General features: G+C 41.8%; 1 protein-coding gene and 1 long non-coding RNA gene across 5 annotated transcripts in view; both read right to left on the reverse strand.

Annotated features, from left to right (window-relative positions):
* Window positions 1-981: 981 nt before the first annotated feature.
* The window catches only part of FAF2 (Fas associated factor family member 2), a 38,923-nt gene continuing 17,663 nt past the window's right edge, over window positions 982-22,241 (reverse strand). For 2 of the 4 annotated variants that reach the window (XM_059698240.1, XM_059698241.1), the window contains exons 3-11: window positions 20,205-20,339; window positions 17,887-17,963; window positions 14,411-14,549; window positions 12,758-12,843; window positions 12,571-12,662; window positions 10,037-10,214; window positions 8,991-9,162; window positions 8,154-8,297; window positions 982-1,801 (exon numbers count right to left, since the gene is read on the reverse strand). In XM_059698240.1, coding sequence (XP_059554223.1) covers window positions 1,619-1,801; window positions 8,154-8,297; window positions 8,991-9,162; window positions 10,037-10,214; window positions 12,571-12,662; window positions 12,758-12,843; window positions 14,411-14,549; window positions 17,887-17,963; window positions 20,205-20,339 — 1,206 coding nt within the window. In that variant the 3' untranslated portion in view covers window positions 982-1,618. Of the gene's footprint in view, window positions 1,802-3,343; window positions 3,419-8,153; window positions 8,298-8,990; window positions 9,163-10,036; window positions 10,215-12,570; window positions 12,663-12,757; window positions 12,844-14,410; window positions 14,550-17,886; window positions 17,964-20,204; window positions 20,340-22,241 lie in introns of those variants that run through there. The other 2 variants (XM_059698242.1, XM_059698244.1) reach the window with 2 other exon arrangements.
* On the reverse strand, window positions 1,990-2,777 carry LOC132235601 (uncharacterized). The gene is made up of 2 exons (XR_009453059.1): window positions 2,418-2,777; window positions 1,990-2,177 (listed from the first exon to the last, which is right to left on the reverse strand). It is a non-coding gene; the product is annotated as an uncharacterized LOC132235601 (long non-coding RNA).

Raw genomic sequence — 22,241 nt, forward strand, 5'->3', positions numbered from 1 at the left:
TTTTAGATACCCGTGCCAAGACCACTGGAAAATCCTCAGGCTCCTTAGGTGATATCCATGAGGCTCCTCACCCTGCCCCTGGGTGTGCACCCCAACCATTGAGCTGAAGAGAATAGTAGCCAAGTTACTGCTACCTAAGAGTGGTCCTCAGGTTTTAGGTAAGCAACAGAGAAAGCCTTTGGAGACTACAGATCCAGCAAGTTATGCTGTATCTTGATACGAACCCCTTGGTCTCACAGCATGCTAGGAACTAGCGTAACTTCAGGAGGTTGCAGTGTTGCGAGTGCACCAGTCTAGCCACAGAACACTTTGGAATACTTGTCAGCTCATGCTGGCATCTGTTAATACATGGCCTGACCCATGTACCCATTACTATAAACTCAACCACAGACGAGACATCCAGAGGTTAAAAAACCCTATTACTTTAACACAGCAATAGAGGAAGAGGATAAAAACTGCCTCCGGCAGGTGGACACATCAGAAACTGAAATCTGCCTTCTAAGAGTTCACGCAGCCTGAGAGTTGGCTCCCCTCAAGGCCTCTATTCTTTCTCCCCTTAAAGTACCACCACCACCATCACCACACACCCACTAGGCAGGAAGGGCGCTCTCACATGGGTCTGCTGGTTCACCACGGGCCCTGCTAGTCCTCTGGAAGGCACCAAGCTTGGCAATTCAGGAAAGCTCAGGGCGGGGCGGGAACAGCATGCGCACGAAGAGGAAGGAAGGGCTACTATCCTTTGGTTCAGACCCCGGAATAACCACCCAGTACAGATTCCAAGGAAAAGCTGCAGTGGTGTGCACAGGTGAGTACACATGGAGTTCACACCGCACATGTAGAGACATCTGTACATCACAAGGGCTACAAACCCAGATTTCCACTCACTACTCCACGTGGGGTGCATAGGTGGCAAGAAAGGACAGCAAAAGAGTTGGACCAAAAAGAACGACCCCTCTGGGAACTCGAGGGCAATGGCAGAAATAAGCACAAACCAGCCCAGGGCATCTTTATTATACTCTTGTGGGCTAAGCCCAGGGGATGAATCATGTCATGGGTTTAAGAATTGGCGAGTTATCAAATAAAGGGGGGGGAAATACACCCATGTCAGCCTCATTCCTTTGGTCATTACAAAGCAACTAAAAAAAAAAAGTAAAAGTTATTCATAAATTGTGGGAAGTTAAATAACATCTCTGCTCTGTGCCTTCTCTTCCCTGGAGGCAGGAAAACAAGTCCTTAGAGATGCTGCAGTAGCTGGTTGATGGAGGTTTGTCACTTTTATTTTCCATAAAAGCAAGAATGAATGAGAACTAGTGGGAATGTCCCCTTCCCCGCTGGGACAATGGCGGGGGTGGAGGTGAAGAGCCTCCTTTCGCTGGAAGGTGTGTGGTGCGAAGGCAGTAGGGGAAGGTGGCTGCCGGCGGAACGTTCATCACTAACCTCGTGCGCACACAGGTGGTGACTCTTGCAGGCAGCATGGTTTCTGATCCTTCCTTAGGATGCAGCAGTCTTTAAAAAAAATATTGTATTATAATAATAATAATGTGAATTTTTCTTTTTTTTTTGTTTCTTTTCCATTTCTTTTAGGAATTGGGGTGGGAAGGGAGAAGAAGAAAAGGTGTCATTCGTCTGTTAGGTCCTGAACAAAGAGAACTTCTGTATGGCTGAGTCCGGCCTCCTGCAGCGTTGGCGGGTTGGGCCACTCCTCTGAAGGGATGCAAGGCAGCACCCGCCGGGGAAAGTTGGCTTCGATCTGAAACTTTTCAGGGCTTTCTTTCAAGGAGAATAAGAAGTCGTGGATAACCTGAAGAGGTCATACAGAAAATGAAGAGCAGTGAGAAAAAGACAGATATGCACATACCACCACGAAATCAAATATCCCCCAGCTATCCCTAGGATGACTCTGAGACACGAAGTAATCACATTACACTGGAATTCTACTTCAAGGTCTTGCCATTTCACAGAGCAAATTCATAGAGCAGCTTTTTAACAAACAAAGAAACAAACATATATATATATCAGAGAAGAAGGGAGAGGGAGGGATAGAAACACCAATGATGAGAGAGAATCCTTAATTGGCCACTCCCTGCACGCCCCACACTGGCGATCAAGCCCACAACCCGGGCATGTGCCCTGACTGGGAATCGTGCCTGGTTCATAGGTCGACACACTGAGCCACACTGGCTGGGCAATAGGGCAGTTTTTTGTGTTTTTTTTAAAATATATTTTATTGATTTTTTACAGAGAGGAAGGGAGAGAGATAGAGAGTCAGAAACATCGATGAGAGAGAAACATCGATCAGCTGCCTCCTGCACACTCCCCACTGGGGATGTGCCCGCAACCCAGGTACATGCCCTTGACCGGAATCGAACCTGGGACCCTTCAGTCCGCAGGCCGACGCTCTATCCACTGAGCCAAACCGGTTTCGGCAATAGGGCAGCTTTTTAAAGAGATTTATTACACAGCCCAAAGCTAGTCCTACTCTGAACTGATTCATCTGTTTCTTCTTTGACAACTTGTCTGATACAAAGCTAAAAAAATGTTTACTCAGTAATCATCGAAGCCCTAGTCAGGTGACTCAGTTGGTCAGAGCACTGTCCCATATACCAAAAGGCTACAGGTCCAATTCCTGGTCAGGGCAAATACCTAGGTTGTGGGTTCGATTCCCAGTCGGGGTGAGTATGGGAGGCAAGCAACCAATGTTTCCCTCTCATATCGATGTTTCTCTCTCCCCCCCCACTTCCTCTTTCTCTAAAATCAAAAACATATCCTCAGGTGAAGATTTTTTTTTTTAATATATTTTATTGATTTTTTACAGAGAGGAAGGGAGAGAAATAGAGAGCCAGAAACATCGATGAGAGAGACATCGATCAGCTGCCTCCTGCACACCTCCTACTGGGGATGTGCCCGCAACCCAGGTACATGCCCTTGACCGGAATCGAACCTGGGACCTTTCAGTCCGCAAGCCGACGCTCTAGCCACTGAGCCAAACCGGTTTCGGCAAGATTTTAAAAAAAAATCAGACTCACAGAAAAGTTGAAAGTATAGGACATAGAGGTGCTTTTCCTTTGAACCAGTTGAGAGCAAGCTACCAGCCTGATGTCTTCTCACCCTAGAATACTATGTATGTCTTACAAACAGGACACTCCTACATAACTACAACACAGCCCTCAAAATCAGGAAATTTAACTGATTTAGTTATTATTCAGGCCCCATTCGAGTTTCACCAGCTGCCGTTTATAGCAAAATCCTCCAGTTTAGAACTGTGTGTTCCATTTAGCTGTCACATCTCCTATCTCCTTTAGCCTGGAGCAAATTCTCGGTCTTTTCTGACCTTGACCCATCTGAAGATTCCCGGGCGTTATTCTAAGATTTCAGTTATGCCTCTTTCTTTCAAGGAGAATAAGAAGTCGTGGATAACCTGACTGCATTCCACTCAATCGTCCTACTCCGGTGGAGCAGTGTCTCCTGGTTCTGTTCCCTAAGATGCTCACTTAGACCACCTGCCAGGCTTCCCCATCGAAGATACTCTCTCACCCTTTGTATTCAATGAGTATTTTGTGGGGCAGTACTTTGAAACTATGGAAACATTCTGTTCCTCACACTTTCTATTTATTATTATAGAGTCATGATTTCCTATTTTATTCAGTAAGTTATAATATTACAATCATTATTTAATGTTCAAATTATTCCAGATGGAGTCAGAAGGAGCCCATTTAAACTGGCTTCTGTGTCTTGGTGACAAGTCTCCTTTGCTCTCTGAATAATTACTTGCTTTCAGGCACAAAGTGTTCAGGCTCATCTTGCGTTTTCCCTGTCCCAGCCCTGGAATCAGCCATTTTCCAACGATCCCTGATTCTTCTTAATGAAAATGGTATGGAAAGCCACATTCTAGGTGCTAGGTATGTTCGTTGCTATTGGGGTGCTGCCTCTCCCAAGCACTCTGGAGAAAGCTGGAGAATATATGTATACTACACATCTACATCTCTATGCTAGATTGCTGTACACATATATCGAAAACTGTGCCAAAACCGGTTTGGCTCAGTGGATAGAGCGTCGGCCTGTGGACTGAAAGGTCCCAGGTTCGATTCTGGTCAAGGGCATGTACCTGGGTTGCGGGCACATCCCCAGTGGGAGGTGTGCAGGAGGCAGCTGATCGATGTTTCTCTCTCATCGATGTTTCTAACTATCTCTCGCCCTTCCTCTCTGTAAAAAATCAATAAAAATATATTTAAAAAAAAAAAAAGAATTCTCTTTTAAAAAAAAACACCCGTGAGCTCTCCCCACTCCTTACCTGGTTCTGGCTTTAACACCCCAACCCACCCTGGGCCACTTGGGACTCTGACTTCTCTGCACTGGCTGCCCCCACATAGGGACACCCTCCTTAATTTGATTGAGATCCTCCATGTCAACCTTTCTTCTGTGGGAATGCTCTTCTCACCCTGCTCTGGCTCTGACGAGGCACAGGTAATTGTATACCACACACTAGGAACAGGTACCCTAGATCGGTGATGACGAACCTTTTGAGCTCGGCCTGTCAGCATTTTGAAAAACCCTAACTTAACTCTGGTGCCGTGTCACATATAGACATTTTTTGATATTTGCAACCATAGTAAAACAAAGACATATTTTTGATATTTATTTTATATATTTAAATGCCATTTAACAAAGAAAAATCAACCCAAAAAATGAGTTCGCGTGTCCTAGGTTCGCCATCACTGCCCTAGATATTCTCCACGGCCCTCTTAGCATTCTATGTCTAACAAAGACGCTAAGGGAGATGCCATGAAGCCATTGCTCCCCTCCTTCAGGTCAATCCCGAAGATCAGGAACACAACATTCAAATTATTCTTACTTTTTGAGGGAATTGATTTCTTTTTGTGCCACCTCTCATAAGCTTATTCTGCTCTGTGAAAAGTTCTTCATCTGTCTTAAACTCACCTCCTTAGAGCAATGAAAGGGCCGTAATTCCAGGATTTTAGGAGTAAACCCATGGTCCTCTAATTCCTTCATAATTTCAACTTTTTATATTTTAGTCTGTCAACATTAATCATTTTCATTCCCTTCTCTTAGCATTCACTCTATCTTTTCTGAAATGCAATCACACTTGTACCAAGTATTCTTGGTATGAATCCAACATGGGTTTTATGTAAGGGTGAAATAATATTTTGCTTCTTTTCAGTCATTGTTTGAGAATGCAGCAGTCCCATTATCCTGGGGGATTTGCTCCAAGACCCCCAATGGATGCTCGAAACTGTGGATAGTATTGAACCCCTATACGTGCTATACAGGCATACTTATGATAAAGTTTAACTTAGAAATTAAGCACAATAAGAGATTAACAACAATCATAAAGTAGAACAATTTTAACAATATACTGTAATAAAAGTTACATAAATGTGGTCTCTAGCTCTCTCTGACAACCAAGAATGGGGCAGGGAGGTATACAGAATGGCTATGCTAGACCGAGGGATAATTCATGTCCTGAGCAGGGCAGAGAAGAATTTCATCATGCTACTCGGAACAGTATATAACTTAAAACTTACGAATTTTTTATTTCTGGAATTTAATATTTTCGGACTGCAATTGATCATGGGTGACTGAAACAACAGATAAAGGGGGACTATCGTTCTCAACCTTGGTACAAAACTGGCATTTTTTTGTTACCACTGACAATGGGCAACAGGAAACGTATGACACCACCACAAGAGGTCCTTTCGATTTGTAATTGGTAAAAAATGAATTCTGGGCTGAGTATAATTTGGATTCTCTTGCAGATGCATCATTTAAGAGCAAGTCGGCTGCCACTTCTCTGCCCACTCATGGGGCCTAGAGATTATTCTACAGTTTACCCTTTGTTATTTTAGCATTTTACCACTATCAAGAGCTGGGCATTAAGGTCAAATTGACCATCTCACTGAACATTCACCCCTCCTTGAGGTTATTTATGAAGGGCAGAGCTCACAGGAAGATGACACAAGTACCAATTATTCGGCTGTAGCTTATTAACTAGATGAGTGTTCAATTAAAGGCCAGAACTGCCACTATACTTCTTTCCCACCCCTGAGCCTTGTCCCCATTTACAACCAAGTATTTCTCAGTCTGGAGTTTGTTTTGTATTTTTAAAATAATTTTTACTGAGAACCTGTTAAGGATTAAATATAATTAACAAATGGGTGGCTTCCCCTTTGCCACAAGCCTATTCTGTTCCAATTACAACAGGTTGGCCTGCAAAACTCCCTAGAGAGTCCGTCTTGGTTGGGTCTGTCGCATTCCTAATAAGAGTTTGGGAGCAGGAGCTCCCGCAGACCACAGGGAAGCTGTTAGTGAACACAGCTGCAAGCTAAACGCCATGTGCAAACCAGCGGTTAGGAAACACCAGGGAAAGGATATCACTTAGCAACCACCTACTACATGGTAGGTGCTGTGTGATGCTTGTATATTTTATCCCAATTTAAAAACTCCAAAGTCAGCCACGTGAGCACTTGTCCCCATATACATAAATGAGAAATAAAATGAGGAAGCTATTGCTTCTCACTCACCAGGCTGGCTCATAATTTTTTACTGTATATTAGCTCTTTGAATCTTACATTCCCTATTGGCCAGAAAGTTCCATGAATTCCAGAACCACATACTCACTCATCAGGATAACCCCTAGAGCAGTGGTTCCCAACCTTCCTAACGCCGCAACCCTTTAATACAGTTCCTCATGGTGACCCCCAATTTCATTGTTACAAATTGAACATAATGATGAATCACAAAAACAATATGTAATTATATATATGTTTTCCGATGGTCTTAGGCGACCCCTGTGAAGGGGTCGCGACCCACAGGTTGAGAACCGCTGCCCTAGAGTGACAAGCACAGCGCCTGACATGTCTTCAGTTTAAAGTTATCAGAGGGCAGATTATTACTTCTGTTTTACAGAGGGCTATCTGAAGCTCTATAAAAGATTCTGCAATATGTCCTCTTCTCCAGTTAAACAAGAAGAAGTAATAAATGTGCTAGCAAACTACATTTCTAGCATGCATCCTCATTTCTAGTATGCAATGACCCCTGACTATTTCCAGTGATTAAGGAAATGGAAGAATCTACTGCAATTATAAATTTGGAAAATCAACTCTCAATATAAACAGAAACTTCTTTTTGGTTACAAATACCAAAAAGAAGTTAGCATTCGAGTTACGATGAGCCAGGCGCAATGCTCAACATTACACATATGAATTTAATCCTAACGATCCTATTAGAGAGTGCTTATTACACCCGCGTTACAGATGAAGCAATTGCGGCTTAGAAATTAAGACAACTGACCAAAGAAACACATTTAAGCCCTAGCCAGTTTGCTCAATGGATAGATCGTCGGCCCACGGGCTGAAGGTTCCTGGGTTCGATTCCGATAAAGGGCACATATCTCAGTTGTAGGCTCAATCCCTGGCCCTGGTTGGGGTGTGTGCGGGAGGCAACCTATTGATGTGTCCCTCTCACATTGACGTCTCTCTCTCTGTCTCTCCCTCTCTCTTCCACTCACTCTAAAAAATCAATGGAAAAATATCCTCAGGTGAGGATTAACAAAAAAAGAAACTTATCTAATAACTCTGGGAAGAATGAGAATTTGATCCTCATTCTGTAAGACTTTAATAAGAGTCTCTGCTTTTAAGTACTTCCTTATGGACTGACAAACACTATTTACCTATGGACGCCAGATTTACAAGGCAGCCCCACAAAGTGGGGCTTCACATGGCCTGCAAGGGAGGCTGCAAACTGAGTGAGAAGTGCGCATGCCTTTATATCCAGATGCGTCATTCCGGAGCTCCTAGGTCAGCGGACACAGAGCTTTCTCTACAGAGCAGCGTGGGCTCTGTGGCGAGCCTCTCACCTCTACACAGTTTTGTGGGGGACTTCTTGGTAAGGTACCCTTTTTCTTAGCTGAGTTCATATCTGATGAAAGGAACCTTGAATACAGCTTTGAGTTGGTAGCTAGAACTGAAGGCACCTACAGTTTACTGCACTCCTCCTGCCCGCTTTCCCTCTCTACTCTCCTTCCTCCCCGGTTCATCAGAGCAGCAGATACAACACCACTCTAGCAATTCCTTAAAAGCCTCCAAGTCTACAGGCCAGACTCTACATCCACATCACACAACTTAAGCAGTCCTTACTGTTAACGACTGTGAGAAGTGGAATCGTCTCTCTACTCGAGAATCATTGGGTAATTTGAAAATAATCTTGACGCTTTCAGGGTCGTCAGGGGAAGGCTCAGGGGGCAGGCGCTCCAACTTCCTTTCCTTTTCCTCCTGTAAATTCTGTAGGAACACAAAGCAAAGGTGAGGTATGGCTCCTATTGGGAAAAAAGAAATACAATCACCATATATTTGTGCATCCAAAGAAAAATTAGTAACTAATATGAGAAAAGCTTGTTGGCAAGAGGCAGAACAACCAAATTCAAAGTACTAGTGCATCACATACACTATTTATTGACTGTATTCGGGTGTTAACTCTTCCAAAGAAGGGGATGAATAGAGGAACACTGGCTATAGCCAAGTGGTAATACAGAATGAAATGAGACCACACACGATACCAAATGAGCCAACACTGCTGCTAAGTGCGCCTAAAATTACTGCAGTGAGTAAACAGCACCATGACTTGTTTATTACCTACATTTACTTTTCATGGAACAGCGCTGTTTCACCTTTTACTCGCTGTTGTATTTTTTAATTAAAATTTTTATAAATTTTAAAATACTTTTGGTGAAAATGTAGTGAACATATAAATGGCAAAGAGAGTTTAAATCACCCACAATCCCATCATCTTCTGGTATTTTTCCGTTCACACTCAAGAAGAGACGGGTTTGCCCTGGTCGCTGTGGCTCAGTTGGTTGGAGGGACAAGTGGGAGGCAACCAGTCATGTTTCTTTCCCTAAAATCAATAAAAATGATAGAAAAAATGATAGAAAAGACCGGTTTGGGAGTCATCAGGCGGAGAGACAGGTTCATTACCTGCCGCCGCCTCTCCTCCGCCAGCTTTTGCTGTTTCACTTCCTCCTCCTTCCGCCGCTTCCGCTCTCGCTCCTCGCGTTTCTTTCTTTCTTTTTCCTGGTCGGCCCTGAGAGAGGCCAGGTAGGCCTCATCCTGCTGTTGCCTCAGCACCTGGGTCTGATTTCGTTCTTCCCTGCAGACAGATGAAAAGCACAGAAGGAAAAGGGCAGTCTCGCCAAGCTCTGTGTTCTCTTATCCTGACATTTTGGGGTAAAGAGTTTTGCAATCTTGGCCGAGGACTGTTTCACACTATAAAGGACCAAAGCAGGGTATGGCAGAGTCTGCACAAGCCGTCTCTTTTCCCAGTTTCATTTGGCAGAAGAATTTTTTCCAAATTCTAACAAAAGTAACACAGTATAATTGTCATAAAATGATCATCAGAGCATATTTTACAGGTAAAGAACCCTTGGGGCCACACATTTTTGTATATGTCGCTTTCATAAAACCAAAAAAAACCACACACATACATCTTACAAGATTTGAAAAACATAGAAACGTCTTATTCAGAGTTCTAATAAACTAAGAGAAAACACTAACATTCTGGTGTATTTCCTATTTTCTCTCCAAAAAATGATGTTTGTACATTAGGAGTCTGTGTGTCTATATAATTAAAAGAAAATATACCAAAGTTTTCAAAGTGGTGGTAGGATTATTTAAATTTCTTCTTTGAGCTTTTCTATGTTTTCCAAATTTTCTAAAACTAATATATATTACTTATAAAATGGGAAAAAGAGTTACAACCATTTCTTTCTCCATTTAAGCTCTTTATATCAAGGCCCTGCTATTCTAAATGACACAATCTATATTCTTGAGCACAGAACCCTGTCTTGTATTTTGATTCACATCTCTAAGAACAGATGATCTGATGGAGAGTTAGGTCAAAGTACTTAACTATTTTAACACTAAATGGACAAAGCTTTTAAAGCTGTCTTAGAGAGAGAAGTCATGATTTGTGGAGCCCCAGGTCAGCTGGTCTCTCTCAGTTCTAGAGAGGAACTCCCCTGTACCTTTCTAGGCGTTCTGACACCAGGTAAGTCTGGTTTGCATCTATGATAAATGTCAGCTGATTAATGAGGTCATCAGGTTGAATGAGGCCTTCTAGCCGTCCCACCACAGTCATCCTCCGATCCTTCAGCATAATCATGGCCAGGAATGGATAGGTGTTCTCTCGTAAAGCCTGTGAAACTGACAGAAAAAAGGCCCAACAGGTCAGGGGCAGGACTTTGGGATAAAATACATCAACTTAGACTTTCCACAATGAGCAAGAGAGAACTGCTTTAATCCCAGCTGGGGAAGAGGAGGTGTCATTTATTCTCTGCCTCGTTTCCCCCTTAGTTTCTTTAAAAGGTGTTTTTTATTTATTGTAGAGAGAGCGGAATGGAGAAAATGAGAGGGAGAAGGGAGAAGGGGAGGGGAGAGAGAGAGGGAGGGAGGGAGGGAGGCAGGGAAGGAGGGAGAGGGGGGGGAGAGAGAGAGAGAGATTGATGAGATAGAAACATCATCAATCAGCTGCCTCCTGCATGTCCCCTAATGGGGATTGAGCCTACAACCCAGGCATGGAACCGGCGACCTCTTGGTGCATGAGTTGACATTCAACCACTTAGTCACACTGGCCAGGCTCCCTCTTATTTCTTAAATGGTTTCTTTTGGTGGTGGTGGTGGTTCTTATATATTTGTGTTCCTATTCCCAGGTAATTATAGTAGAATAGACGAGGCTTTCCCGGTGGGGGTGTAGTGGTCACAATGATGCTAGGGAAGGCTGCAGAGTTCAAGGACAATGTCTGTTTGATGGGTAACAAAGGATTTATAAAACTCTACTACTACTTAGCATAATTTTTCCCTATGGAAGAGGTCAAGCCTATAGGGAACAAGGCCTCAAGTCTTAGCCTTATGCTACTGGTGCTGATCTCCATCACCATCTTCTCTCTTCTCTTCTTTTATCCAATCCCTTCCTTTCACCATGTCTTTTTTCACTCTGCAAAAAAAGCTAGCTTTTCTGTTTCAAAGGCGTTTGTAAAGTTGGCTTCTAAATAACCAAGATTTTACCACAAGTTTTACCTATGATTTCCTTACAGTTTAAGAGATTTTGCAAGTTTTTATAAAAATATCTTTAGTCTCGCCCTAACCGGTTTGGCTCAATGGATAGAGCATCGGCCTGCGGACTCAAGGGTCCCAGGTTCGATTCCGGTCAAGGGCATGTACCTTGGTTGCAGACACATCCCCAGTGGGGGGTGTGCAGGAGGCAGCTGATGGATGTTTCTCTCTCGTTGATGTTTCTAACTCTCTATCCCTCTCCCTTCCTCTCTGTAAAAAATCAATAAAATATATTTTTTAAAAAATACATCTTTAGTCACCTATCCACCATCCACCCTCCAAAGCTGTATTAATTAGCATGGCAAATGCATGCTGTAGGAACTTAGAGACGTTTAAAAACCAATTGGGAGTAAAGATTCAGATTCCAGGATGTAGGCAAACATCTGTTGCAGCTTTGGTTCTCAGGATCTAGCATAGTAGCTGATATGCTAGTATTCACTCAAAAGTTGCTGAACAGAAGTAGCTGCACTATAACTACATTTTTTTTTCCACTGGAAGCCCTTATGTTTCATACTGACTTCTAAAAATACTGTAAGAGTCATTATCAGCAAAGAGCTGAACTTTCTGAATCCCTATCGGCACTCAAGGTACTCAAATAACTAACTCATTGTGCAAGAAGCTCTATTAAAATTACTGATGATGAGAATAAGCTCTTCATTAAGAAGCCCATTAAGATTAAAGGCAAGCCCTTGACTGATGTGCTCAGCTGGTTGGAGTCATCCTGTACACCAGAAGGAACTGATGGCTTCAATTCCTAGTCAGGGAATATACGCAGGTTAGAGGTTCAATCCCTAGCTGGGGCATGCTGTGGAAGGCAACAGAACTATGTTTTTGTTTCGCTCTCTCTAAAATCAATAAAAAAAACCAAAACATATCCTCAGGTGAGGATTATTAGAATGGACCAGAGTGGGGGTCTGGATGAACAAAGGTAAAGGGATCAAGAAGTGCAAACTGGCAGATTCAGTCACGGGGATGTAAAGTATAGCATAGGGAATATAATCAATTATATCGTTTTAACTATGTAGGGTGCCAGGTGGTGGTAGACTTATTGGGGGGATCACTCCATAGGTTATATAAATGTCTAACCACTATGCTGTACACCTGAAACTAATATTGAATGTCAACTGTAATTGAAAAAAAATGTTTTAATTAAAAAAAGAAAGAAAAGCATGGGCTAAAGTCTAAAAAACCTGAGCTTACTCCAAAACTTGCTAACTGTGTGATTGTGGACAGGCTTCAATCTCTAAGCCTGTTTCCTACACCAGGAAGTGGAGGTGTAATACAACCTTCTCTCTCAGGACTGCTGAGAAGATTAAATGAGATAATGTATAAATAGCAACTAACATTGTGTCTACCATAGAATAATCATGCAATAAATGGCAAGTCTTTCCAGATTATTCCAAAGATATCCCTATAATCACAATGAGGCAGAAGAAACACAACTTACCCCTGTAGCCCTCAGGCTTGTTTGTGGAGCACGCCCAGAAGAGCATCCTAGTGTTTATTAGTGAAATAACTTCAGGGGCACAGAGGGTGTTGCTGTGGAGAGGGATAAAAGGACAGGAGAGAACTTGCTTACTGTAAACTCTCAGCAGATAAGGTCAGAAGAGAAAGAAAATGATCAATCCACTCACCGACAGAATTCATCAGAGTCCTGGTGATCATCTCCATGAAGATAAACCAAGAGAAAGCGAAGCTCCCGCTTGGCATCATTCAGTGCCTGTGGGAAACAGAAGATCACTAATTATTAGGATGACTGTACCTTGAGCTTTTAATTAGGCTAATGGTCCTAATGGATACATTTAGGAACAAAAGAAGAAATGAGGAAAAAAGTAAGCAAAAAATCAAAAGTCCCGGACTACTACTTCTTACACCCATGGAGTTTATCTCCCTATGCAAAGTCCATGCTAACAAGCATTAATAAAAACATTTTAGTTGTATCAGGCACCTGAGAGTAGACAGCTGACAAATAAAGGTCCCCAACAAATCACAGACGTCAGCTGTTGCCAGTCTAAAGGAAGATAAAAACAGGAGTGTCTGACCACCTGAAAAGGGAGGTGAGAATTTTGCCACTTTACAGCTCCGACATCCTTGAAAATAAAAAATACTGCGAAGATGATCCCAGGCTATCTACCAAGCAGGAATGAGGGACGGTGGGACCCAAAGATGCTCTAAAGAGCATGGGGTTGAAAAGATCTTCAAAGACCAGGCTAGTGTCCAAGATTCCCGTGTGTGCTTTTACATTTGCATAATCGTAGTCCATTACAATTCAATTAAGATTTCCTGAATGAGCAGTGGTGGTCTACCCTCCACATCAGGATCACAGCAGAGAGAGTGTATGAGAGGTGCCTATCTCATTCAGTATCGCTAGCACTGAGCACAATGACTAGCATATAGTAGGTGCCTAATGCTTATCCAGTGGGGTGGGAGCAGCCAGTGAGGGAGACTGAGAAAAAGCAGATGTGAGAGAATCAAAGCAGGAAGCGAGAGTAAGCACTTTTCTATTTCTCCAGATAGATTTGGGAATCCTGGGGGCTATAGAATACAACTACCCTTTGGCCTATGCCTACAGTGTTATTTCTACATTTTTCTCTGGCAAACTAGAAATACGCTTAAAACCCATAGAACTCTTCATGTTCACCCCGAGGTAACAAGTCAAAGGTCGGTGAGGTTTGGGCTACTGAGATGTGCTGCCTTGAATCTATGGTCTACGCCCTTATTCAACTCTGTGAGGGATCAAAGAAGACTTCAGGCTTTGCCTTCAAAGGTATAGGAAAGAAGACACTGACACAAATAACTAAATACAGAGAAAAACGTGAAATTACTATAAGATCAAAAACAACACTATGAAAGCACTACTTAAATCGCAAAGTAGGCCGGGGTAGGACATAACAACCACTGAAGGGCATAAGAAGGGAATGACATGAGCTGGTTGAAGGATGGGTAAGATCTAATTAGCAAAAATGTGAGGACAGCATTGCAGGTGGAGGGAACAGCAAAAGCAAAGGCACAGAGGTGGGAAAGTACAGACTGTTCAGGAAGCAGTTTGGCTGGAACCTAGGATATTGGGGAAACAAGTTATGCGGGTAAGACCTCAAAGGGAGGTTAGGATTAGATCAAGGAGGGCCCAGCTAGAAGGTTTGGTCCTTTTTTCTGTAAATAGTTAAGAGCAATTTAAGGTTTCTCAGTAAAAGAATGATCATGACATGATCAGTGCTGGGCTTTCCTTTCCTTTGTGGAGAGAATCATATCAATAAATTGGCATCTATATGGTTTGTGGCACTGACCTGGCTGTACGTTCCCTGGTAGAAGACAGGGTGTGCCCTCCCATATTTTTCTTCAAAAGAGTGCATAAATGAAACAATGTCCCCAACGGGGTCAGTGACCCGGCTGCGAGGGTCAGGCCGTATAAAACGAAGAGCAAACCTGGGGAGGAAGGAATAAATATCACATGAATTGGCTTACTGTAGTGCATGTGGGCGGGCCAGTTTGTAAAGATTCCTGTACCAGAGGCACGGCAGCAAACGGAGGTGGGGAGTGGACCTCAAAACTGAGATGAGAGCCTGGCTCAAAAGCTGCAAAGCAGCAAGTGTTGTTCCATCACCTATTCAAGAAGAATGTGAACTACGAGGATTATAAATTTCAATACTGACCCTAACAAACCCTGAGTGCTCTCCGCAGAAAAATTTACAGCTAGAAGAACTGGGAAAGAAAGACACAGTATCCAAAAGATCATGGATCAAGCTGTGCCCCAGGCTCTCCATATGGGCACCATCTATATGGGAGGCACAAGGCACGTGGCTACCAAAATTTAAATTAAGTAAAATACAACAAAAATTTCAGTTCCCCAGTCACTCTAGGAATTTTGAATTTTTAGTGCATACTCCCAAGCTATTCAAATTATGGATAGGAACTTGAAACCTGAACTTGTAGTCATGATTTACTTGCTCTTCAAAGGGGCAAGTAAATTCTGCATGATGATTTATGGTTGATGGCATCCTCAGAGGAGACTGTTGAATTGATCTAGAGTGCACTGGCAGATTTGGGGGCCTGGCAGCTATCGTAAGATAAAGGATGGTTTGTTTCTAAAGAGCCCATCTTATTTTATTTGCATAGCACCATTTATTTGTCCTTTGGATTTCCATAGAAGGCAATGTTACATAACATTAAACAAGTTGCTTAGATGATACAGTTTTCTTAAAATTAGTAACACATGCCCGGCTAGCATTGCTCAGTGACTGAGCCTCCACCTATGAACCAGGAGATCACAGTTTGATTCCTGGTTGGGGGACAGGACTGAGTTGTGAGTTTGATCCCCAGTGTGGGGCATGCAGATAATTCTATCTGTCTTTCCCTCTCCATTCTTCTCTGAAATTAATAAAAATAACATATATATTTCAAATTAGTAACACATGCCATGCATATTTTTTCCCACGGAAAACAAACAATATTCATATACTTGAGAAATTTTCAGCACAGAAAAGGTGACTAAACTATGACACTTTCCTTACCAAATCTTAACACAATTGCAATTCCTTACCCCCTCAAACTCCTAATGTGTAGCAGTATACAATTTCACTTGGAATTTCTCCTGAGTAATCAAATCAAACTGACTGATATAAACATTCCAGAGCAAATTAAAAACAAATGTAAGAAGCTGTGTACAGTCAAATAAATGATGACATTAGGGAGACTAAACTTTAGGTGGTGAGCACACAATGCACATACAGATATATTATAGAATCATACACTTGAATCTATATAGTCTTATTAACCAATGTCACCCAATAACTTTAATTAACAAAAAAGCTGTTTATGTGAGTAGAAATCCTGTAGAAGATTGATGTTTGATAACTTTCTCTGAAATTAGTTTTAGGATTATCTTAATAGTCTTTAAGTTCCATTTCGATGAATGAATGGATAAAGGATTTACCTTTTTTGTTTCTCATTATAATATACTAGAGTCCCAGTGCACGACATTCGTGCACTGAGGGGGGGGGGTCCCCTCAGCCCAGCCTGTGCCCTCTCGCAGTCTGGGACCACTCAGGGATGTCTGCCTGCCGGCTTAGGCCTGTTCCCTCAAGAGGAGTGGGCCTAAGCCGGCAGGTGGACATCCCCTGAGGGGTCCTTAGCGCTGCCTCGGAGGCAGGAGAGGCTCCCACCACCGCTGCTGCACTGGCCAACTGCGAACTCGGCTTTTCTGCTGAGCGGCACTCCCCCTGTGGGAGCGCACTGACCACCAGGGGGCAGCTCTTATGTTGAGCGTCCACCCCCTGGTGGTCAGTGAGTGTCATAGCGACCTGTCATTCCGCTGTTGGATTGATTTGCATATTAGGGTTTTATCATAAAGGATACTTTAGGACAATTAGCTTAAAAAAACAGAGATATCAACTTGGTCTTCATTAAGATTTTAAAGGTTTTTACACGTTCATTCTTAAATAAACAGGGATGAAAAGAGTACTAATTGGTTAATTGTTGATCTATAAGAACTTTGCTAAAGCAAGAAAGCCATTAAGCAAGCAGGCTCCTAAAACACTAAATGGCCCTGGCCAGCATTGTGCAATGGTTAGAGTGTTGGCCAGAGTACTGAATCCCAGTCAAAGGCACACCTGGGTTGCAGGTTCCATCGACCCCCCATCCCAGTTCGGGTGTGTGTGGGAGGCAACCAATCGATGTGTTTCTCTCTCACATAGATGTTTCTCTCCCCCCTTGTCTCCCTCCCTTTCCTCTAAAAAAAAAAACAAAAAACAAAAAAACAATGGAAAAAATATCCTCAGGTGAGAATTAACAAAACAACAACAAAAAGACACTAAATGACCAAGGTAAAAGATGTTGTCTGAACCTTGCACTTCTGCAGCTGCTGGGCCCTCACATTAGACCTCTATTCCCTAAAGCAGCGGTCGCCAACCTTTCGGACCTCGAGACCACCAGTTGGCGACCGCTGCCCTAGAGCAAGGCAAAGGCTAGCCCACATTTGAGGGAGGTACGAGTTATCCTATATGCAAGGTCCAGACCACAGATTCAAGCTCTACCTATTGGCCCATAAACATTTTAGTTCCCTGTAAAGCCTAGGTGTGGGTTCATCTACTACTCAGCTCTAGACCAGACACCCAAACCTAATGTGCCAGCAATTTGGAACCCCTGGACATTTTCTAGCTCCTCTGTAGCTTCTAGTGCTGAGCTCTCCAAATGGTACATGAAGGAAGCAAGAAAAAAGGTTAAGTGTGAAGCAAGGGGGTATACATACACAAAGGCTCCAGTATTATCAGCCTGAACAGAAGGAATTGTATAGGAGTGTCTAGAGAGGTGAAACTTGTAAGGGAGTCTGGAGAAAAGTGAATAATCTGAGAGCAGGATAATTTTTTTGGATTATCAGTAGTCAGATGGAGTTATCTAGATGGGTTAGGGTAAAAATTACAAGTAATCTGAAGCTAGTAGATATGGTGGTTAGAAAGGAAAGGGTGAATTAACTAGAGAATGTTGAGGTGACAAACATGGTGGGAGGAGGGAAGATAATAATAAATGTGGTAGATTCTTGAAAACGATAAGCAAGACTAGTTTCAAACAATTTCATTTCACATCATCTGTTATGTTTGAATAATTTAAAATATTTTCATACTTCATAAAAAGACTGTTTAAGAGGAATATTCAATCTGATGTCAAATTGCCAAATCAAAATTGATAGAGTATAAATCTTATTCTGGTCTACCTTTCCGCTTCAAAGTCTACCTTATTGCTAACACATAAATACAAAGGTACGTACCTAAATATATCAAGTATTGTGTAATAGGTAAACCGGAATGGAAGCATTATCAAGTAATAACCCCATCCGAGCAGCCCCTGAAATTCCAAAAATAAAGTTAGATACCATTCATTCATTCACTAATACCTTACAACATGGCTAGTTCAATTTTTCACTCTGTTTGTTCTTCATGTGATTTCTCCCGTTGCAATACGGTTCCTCTTCCTGGCTACCTCAGTCTCCTTAAAGACCATCTTTGATCTCATTTCATTTAATACTATCATATATTTTTCTTTTATCACACAATTTTTGAATTAAAATCTGCTCCAACAATTTTTCTGCATTTACTTATATTAGCTGACAAACTCAATTGCAAGTTTTCCTCCCCAAATCATAATTATTCCTTCTTTCCTTTTTTCACATTTACGTATTAAAATACGGTATACAGAAATAGCAAGAAAGATAACTTTTACTGCCTTGGACATGTATACAGTTGACAATTATATTAACCACAATTATAAATCTCCATATAGCTGCTAATCTTAGTAATAATGCTAATTATTACTTTAACAATGTTGATTATTGCTGCTGTTGTAATTAGCATATATACAGAGAGAGGTTTATAGTTTACAAAGCATTTCTTATATATCATATTGCGTTAACCTGAAACCCTCCCTGTGTCCATAGCCAGGGAGCTCTGGAGCCTCATAGCTAACAGAAGGGCTTAAAACACTGAGACAAGCCAAAAACAAACTAAGGAAACACTGGGATATACAATTGCTATAGGAATCCATTGGCTCTTCTACTTCAAAATACCCCAAAACAACTACTTAGAAACTCCATTTTAAAACACTGTCAAGTGCTCACAAAAGGTATAATGATGGAAGAAATTCTAACTGCTACAAAGTTAAAGGGAGTACTCTCTTGGAATTCTAAATCCAAGTACAAGAGGTCAGTGTAACTCCAAGAATTACGAGTAACTCCATGCCCTTGCTGGTTTGGCTCAGTGGATAGAGTGTCGGCCTGCAGAATGAAGGGTCCCAGGTTCAATTCCAGTCAAGGACACATGCCCGGTTGCAGGCTCAGTCCCCTGTAGGGGGCATGCAGGAGGCAGCTGTTCAATGATTCTCTCTTATCACTGATGTTTCTATCTCTCTCCCCCTCTCCCTTCCTCTCTAAAATATACATATTTTTAAATATATATTTAAAAAGAGAAACTCCAGAAAGTTCTCTGGAGTCATTACCAGTACTGTATTCACATCTGACCTCCCTAATTAGACTGTGAGCAATGTGAAAGGGAGAACTGGCTCATCATTCATCTCTGGATCCCCAGCAGCCAAATACCAGGTCCACTGGAGCGCTCTTAAAGCTGAATTTAACTGTACCACTTCCTTGCTACTAACCCTTAAAGACTAATTTTAAAGATATGGTGAAGGCTCTCAACAAAGATTCCAAGCATTTCCCTAGAATTAGCTTAAAATTAAGTAAAATAAAGCAACAAAGAACTCAGTAAACATTCTAACTTAAAAGTGGAGGTCTAGCCCTGCCCGGGTGGCTCAGTTGGCTGGAGTGTCGTCCCATATTCCCAAAAGGTTTGCAGCTTGGATCTCCAGTCGGGGTTCATGTGTGAGGCAAAGGATCAATGTTTCTCAAACTGATGTTTCTCTCTCTCTCTCTCTCTCCCTCACCCCTCCTCTCTCTCTAAAATCAGTAAGACCATATTCTTGAGTGAGGATTAAAAAACAAAAAAGTGGAATATCTAGTCAACATGGAGCAAACATTTTTAGACATGTAAATACAATTACTCAAAAAACAAGGTGCAGAAACTGTTTCAAATAACTGGCAAAGAACCCCCCTGCCCCAACACACACACAAAATGGGCAGTTACTATATCACTTCATTAAAGAATCAAGGAAGTGGGGGGAATGTGGGCTCAAGGGGAAAAAAGAATCAAGGGAAGCCGAAGCCGGTTTGGCTCAGTGGATAGAGTGTCGGCCTGCGAACTGGAGGGTCCCAGGTTCGATTCCGATCAGGGGCATGTGCCTGGGTTGCGGGCGCCTCCCCGGTGGGGGATGTGCGGAAGGCGGCTGATCGATGTTTCTCTCTCATCGATGTTTCTAACTCTCTATCTCTCTCCCTTCCTCTCTGTAAGGAATCAATAAAAATATATTTAATTAAAAAAAAAGAATCAAGGGAAAATAATAAACCTAATGAATCTACCAAGGAGCCAGGTCCAGCTATCCATTCTGAGTATCTCTCTTGCTCCTATCACACAGAGACCAACACAACCACGTGAATGGACTTATAAAGGGGGGAATTCCAGTGATGAAGTCACTTGCCCTTGGTTGCGGTCTTGAGACAACATAGCTGTAGATCCTGTGGTCGGCTGTGTTCACCTGCAGGGGTTGTGATGGAGGTGGGTTGAAAACACTTGGTACACCCTCTTGCTCATTCAATCTGTCCTGTACAGCAGCCTGAGAAGGAAAAAAGTGTAGAAAGAATTTCAGTGATGCTCAAATCAACTCAGAAGAAGAGATGAGGCAACTGTTGCTTGGTGTTATAAAACAGGTAACCTGAGAAGTGTTATCTTCTTGGACCTTTCACTTGTTATGGTGGGAGGTAATGTGTGGTATGACTCCAGAATCCACACACAACAGAGCAATACAAAGAACTTGTCTGGAAGCACCACTTATGCAGCAAGCACACTGCTTTTCAGATGGCCTGTGTTATTGAGGGTGGCTGGGAAGTAAGGTGCTTCAATGTACAAGCCTAAGGAGAGCCACCTACAGAATATACAACATAGAAAAAACAAAAAAAAGAGAGAGAGAGAAAAAAAAGAGAATACAGTGTAGACAATGTCCCTAAAAAAAAGAATATAACCCTACAAAAGCATGAAAATAGATTAAAGATAGAATTTTCTTAATAAATAAAAACATAGAAAAAATAACTGATAAATATGAGATTTTTCATAAACAAACAAACAAACAAAAAAAAGAAAATAAACCAGTCCCTAGCAAGTCTCATTTTAAAAAAAGGAAAATAAACATTGAAAAAAAACAGAAGAGGGGATAACAGGACAGATACAGAAGAAAGTAAAAGATATGCTACTTTGTATAGCCTATGCTAAAAAACTTGAAAATCTCTAAAAAGAAAGCATTTTCTAAGAAAGCTTACCAAGAAAGATCTAGGAAACAGATTATGAATGATGGGGGAAAACATAGAGAAAGGCAGAAACAAGTATTTTCTTTCCTTTTTTTAAAAAAAAGGGTTTTATTGATTTCAGAGAAGAAGGGAGAGGGAAAGATAGAAACATCAATGATGAGAGAGAATCATCACGCCCCCTACTGAGGATTGAGCCCACAACCCAGGCATGTGACTGACTGGGAATCGAACCTTGATCTCCTGGTTCATGGGTCAATGCTCACATTGAGCCACACTGGCCGGGCACAAGTATTTTCTTTCAAATCTATGCTATTTATACTTCTCAACTCATTTTATCAAGTAAAGTCATTTTATAAAGCCAGCATATGCTTGAAGTGAAAATCTAATGAGGAGATAGTACAAAAATATCATGTAAAGCAACATCATTCCCTATGCCTCAAATGCAATTCCCTCAAAATTTTCACATTCAGGCACATTCATTTCATTTGTATTCAGGCGTCAGCTCAAATGTAACCTCCTCAAAAAAGCCTTACTTGACCACCCTATTTAAAATAACTTCTTGCCCGGCCAGCATAGCTAAGTGGTTGAGCATCTACCTATAAACCAGGAGGTCAATTCCCAGTCAGGACACATGCCCGGGTTGTGGGCTCAATCCCCAGTAGGAGGCGTGCAGGAGGCAGCCAATCCATGATTCTCATCGTGGATGTTTCCATCTCTCTCTCCCTTCCTCTCTCTGAAATCAATAAAATATATTAAATAAATAAATAAAATAATTTCTCAAAAAAAGAAAATAAATCAAATAAGTTCTTAGATCCTATTACATTTCCTACACTCATTCATAGCACTTATTATGAGCACAAATTATCTAGACTTAAGTTTCATGAGAGTAGGGACTTAGTTTCATTCATTGGTAGGATGCCAGAGCCTAAAATTTAATGGATCAGAAACAGGTTCATCACTCAGAAATACATGTATTTTCAGAAATCCAGCACCCTATTCAAGTAACATACCATAATTGATACAGTAATTTCAAGAGATCAAAGGGTGTTTGATAAAATTCAACATCCACTCTATTTTGTTGTTAATCCTCACCCAAGGATATAAGGATATTTTTCCCATTGATTTTTTTAGAGAGAAGGGAAGGGAGGAAATGGGGGAATATACTAGTTAACGAAACCAGTAAAAACAAATATCTCTACTCAAATGGATCTATC

This window comes from Myotis daubentonii, chromosome 5 (genome assembly GCF_963259705.1).
Source record: "Myotis daubentonii chromosome 5, mMyoDau2.1, whole genome shotgun sequence".
Classification (NCBI taxonomy): domain Eukaryota; kingdom Metazoa; phylum Chordata; class Mammalia; order Chiroptera; family Vespertilionidae; genus Myotis; species Myotis daubentonii.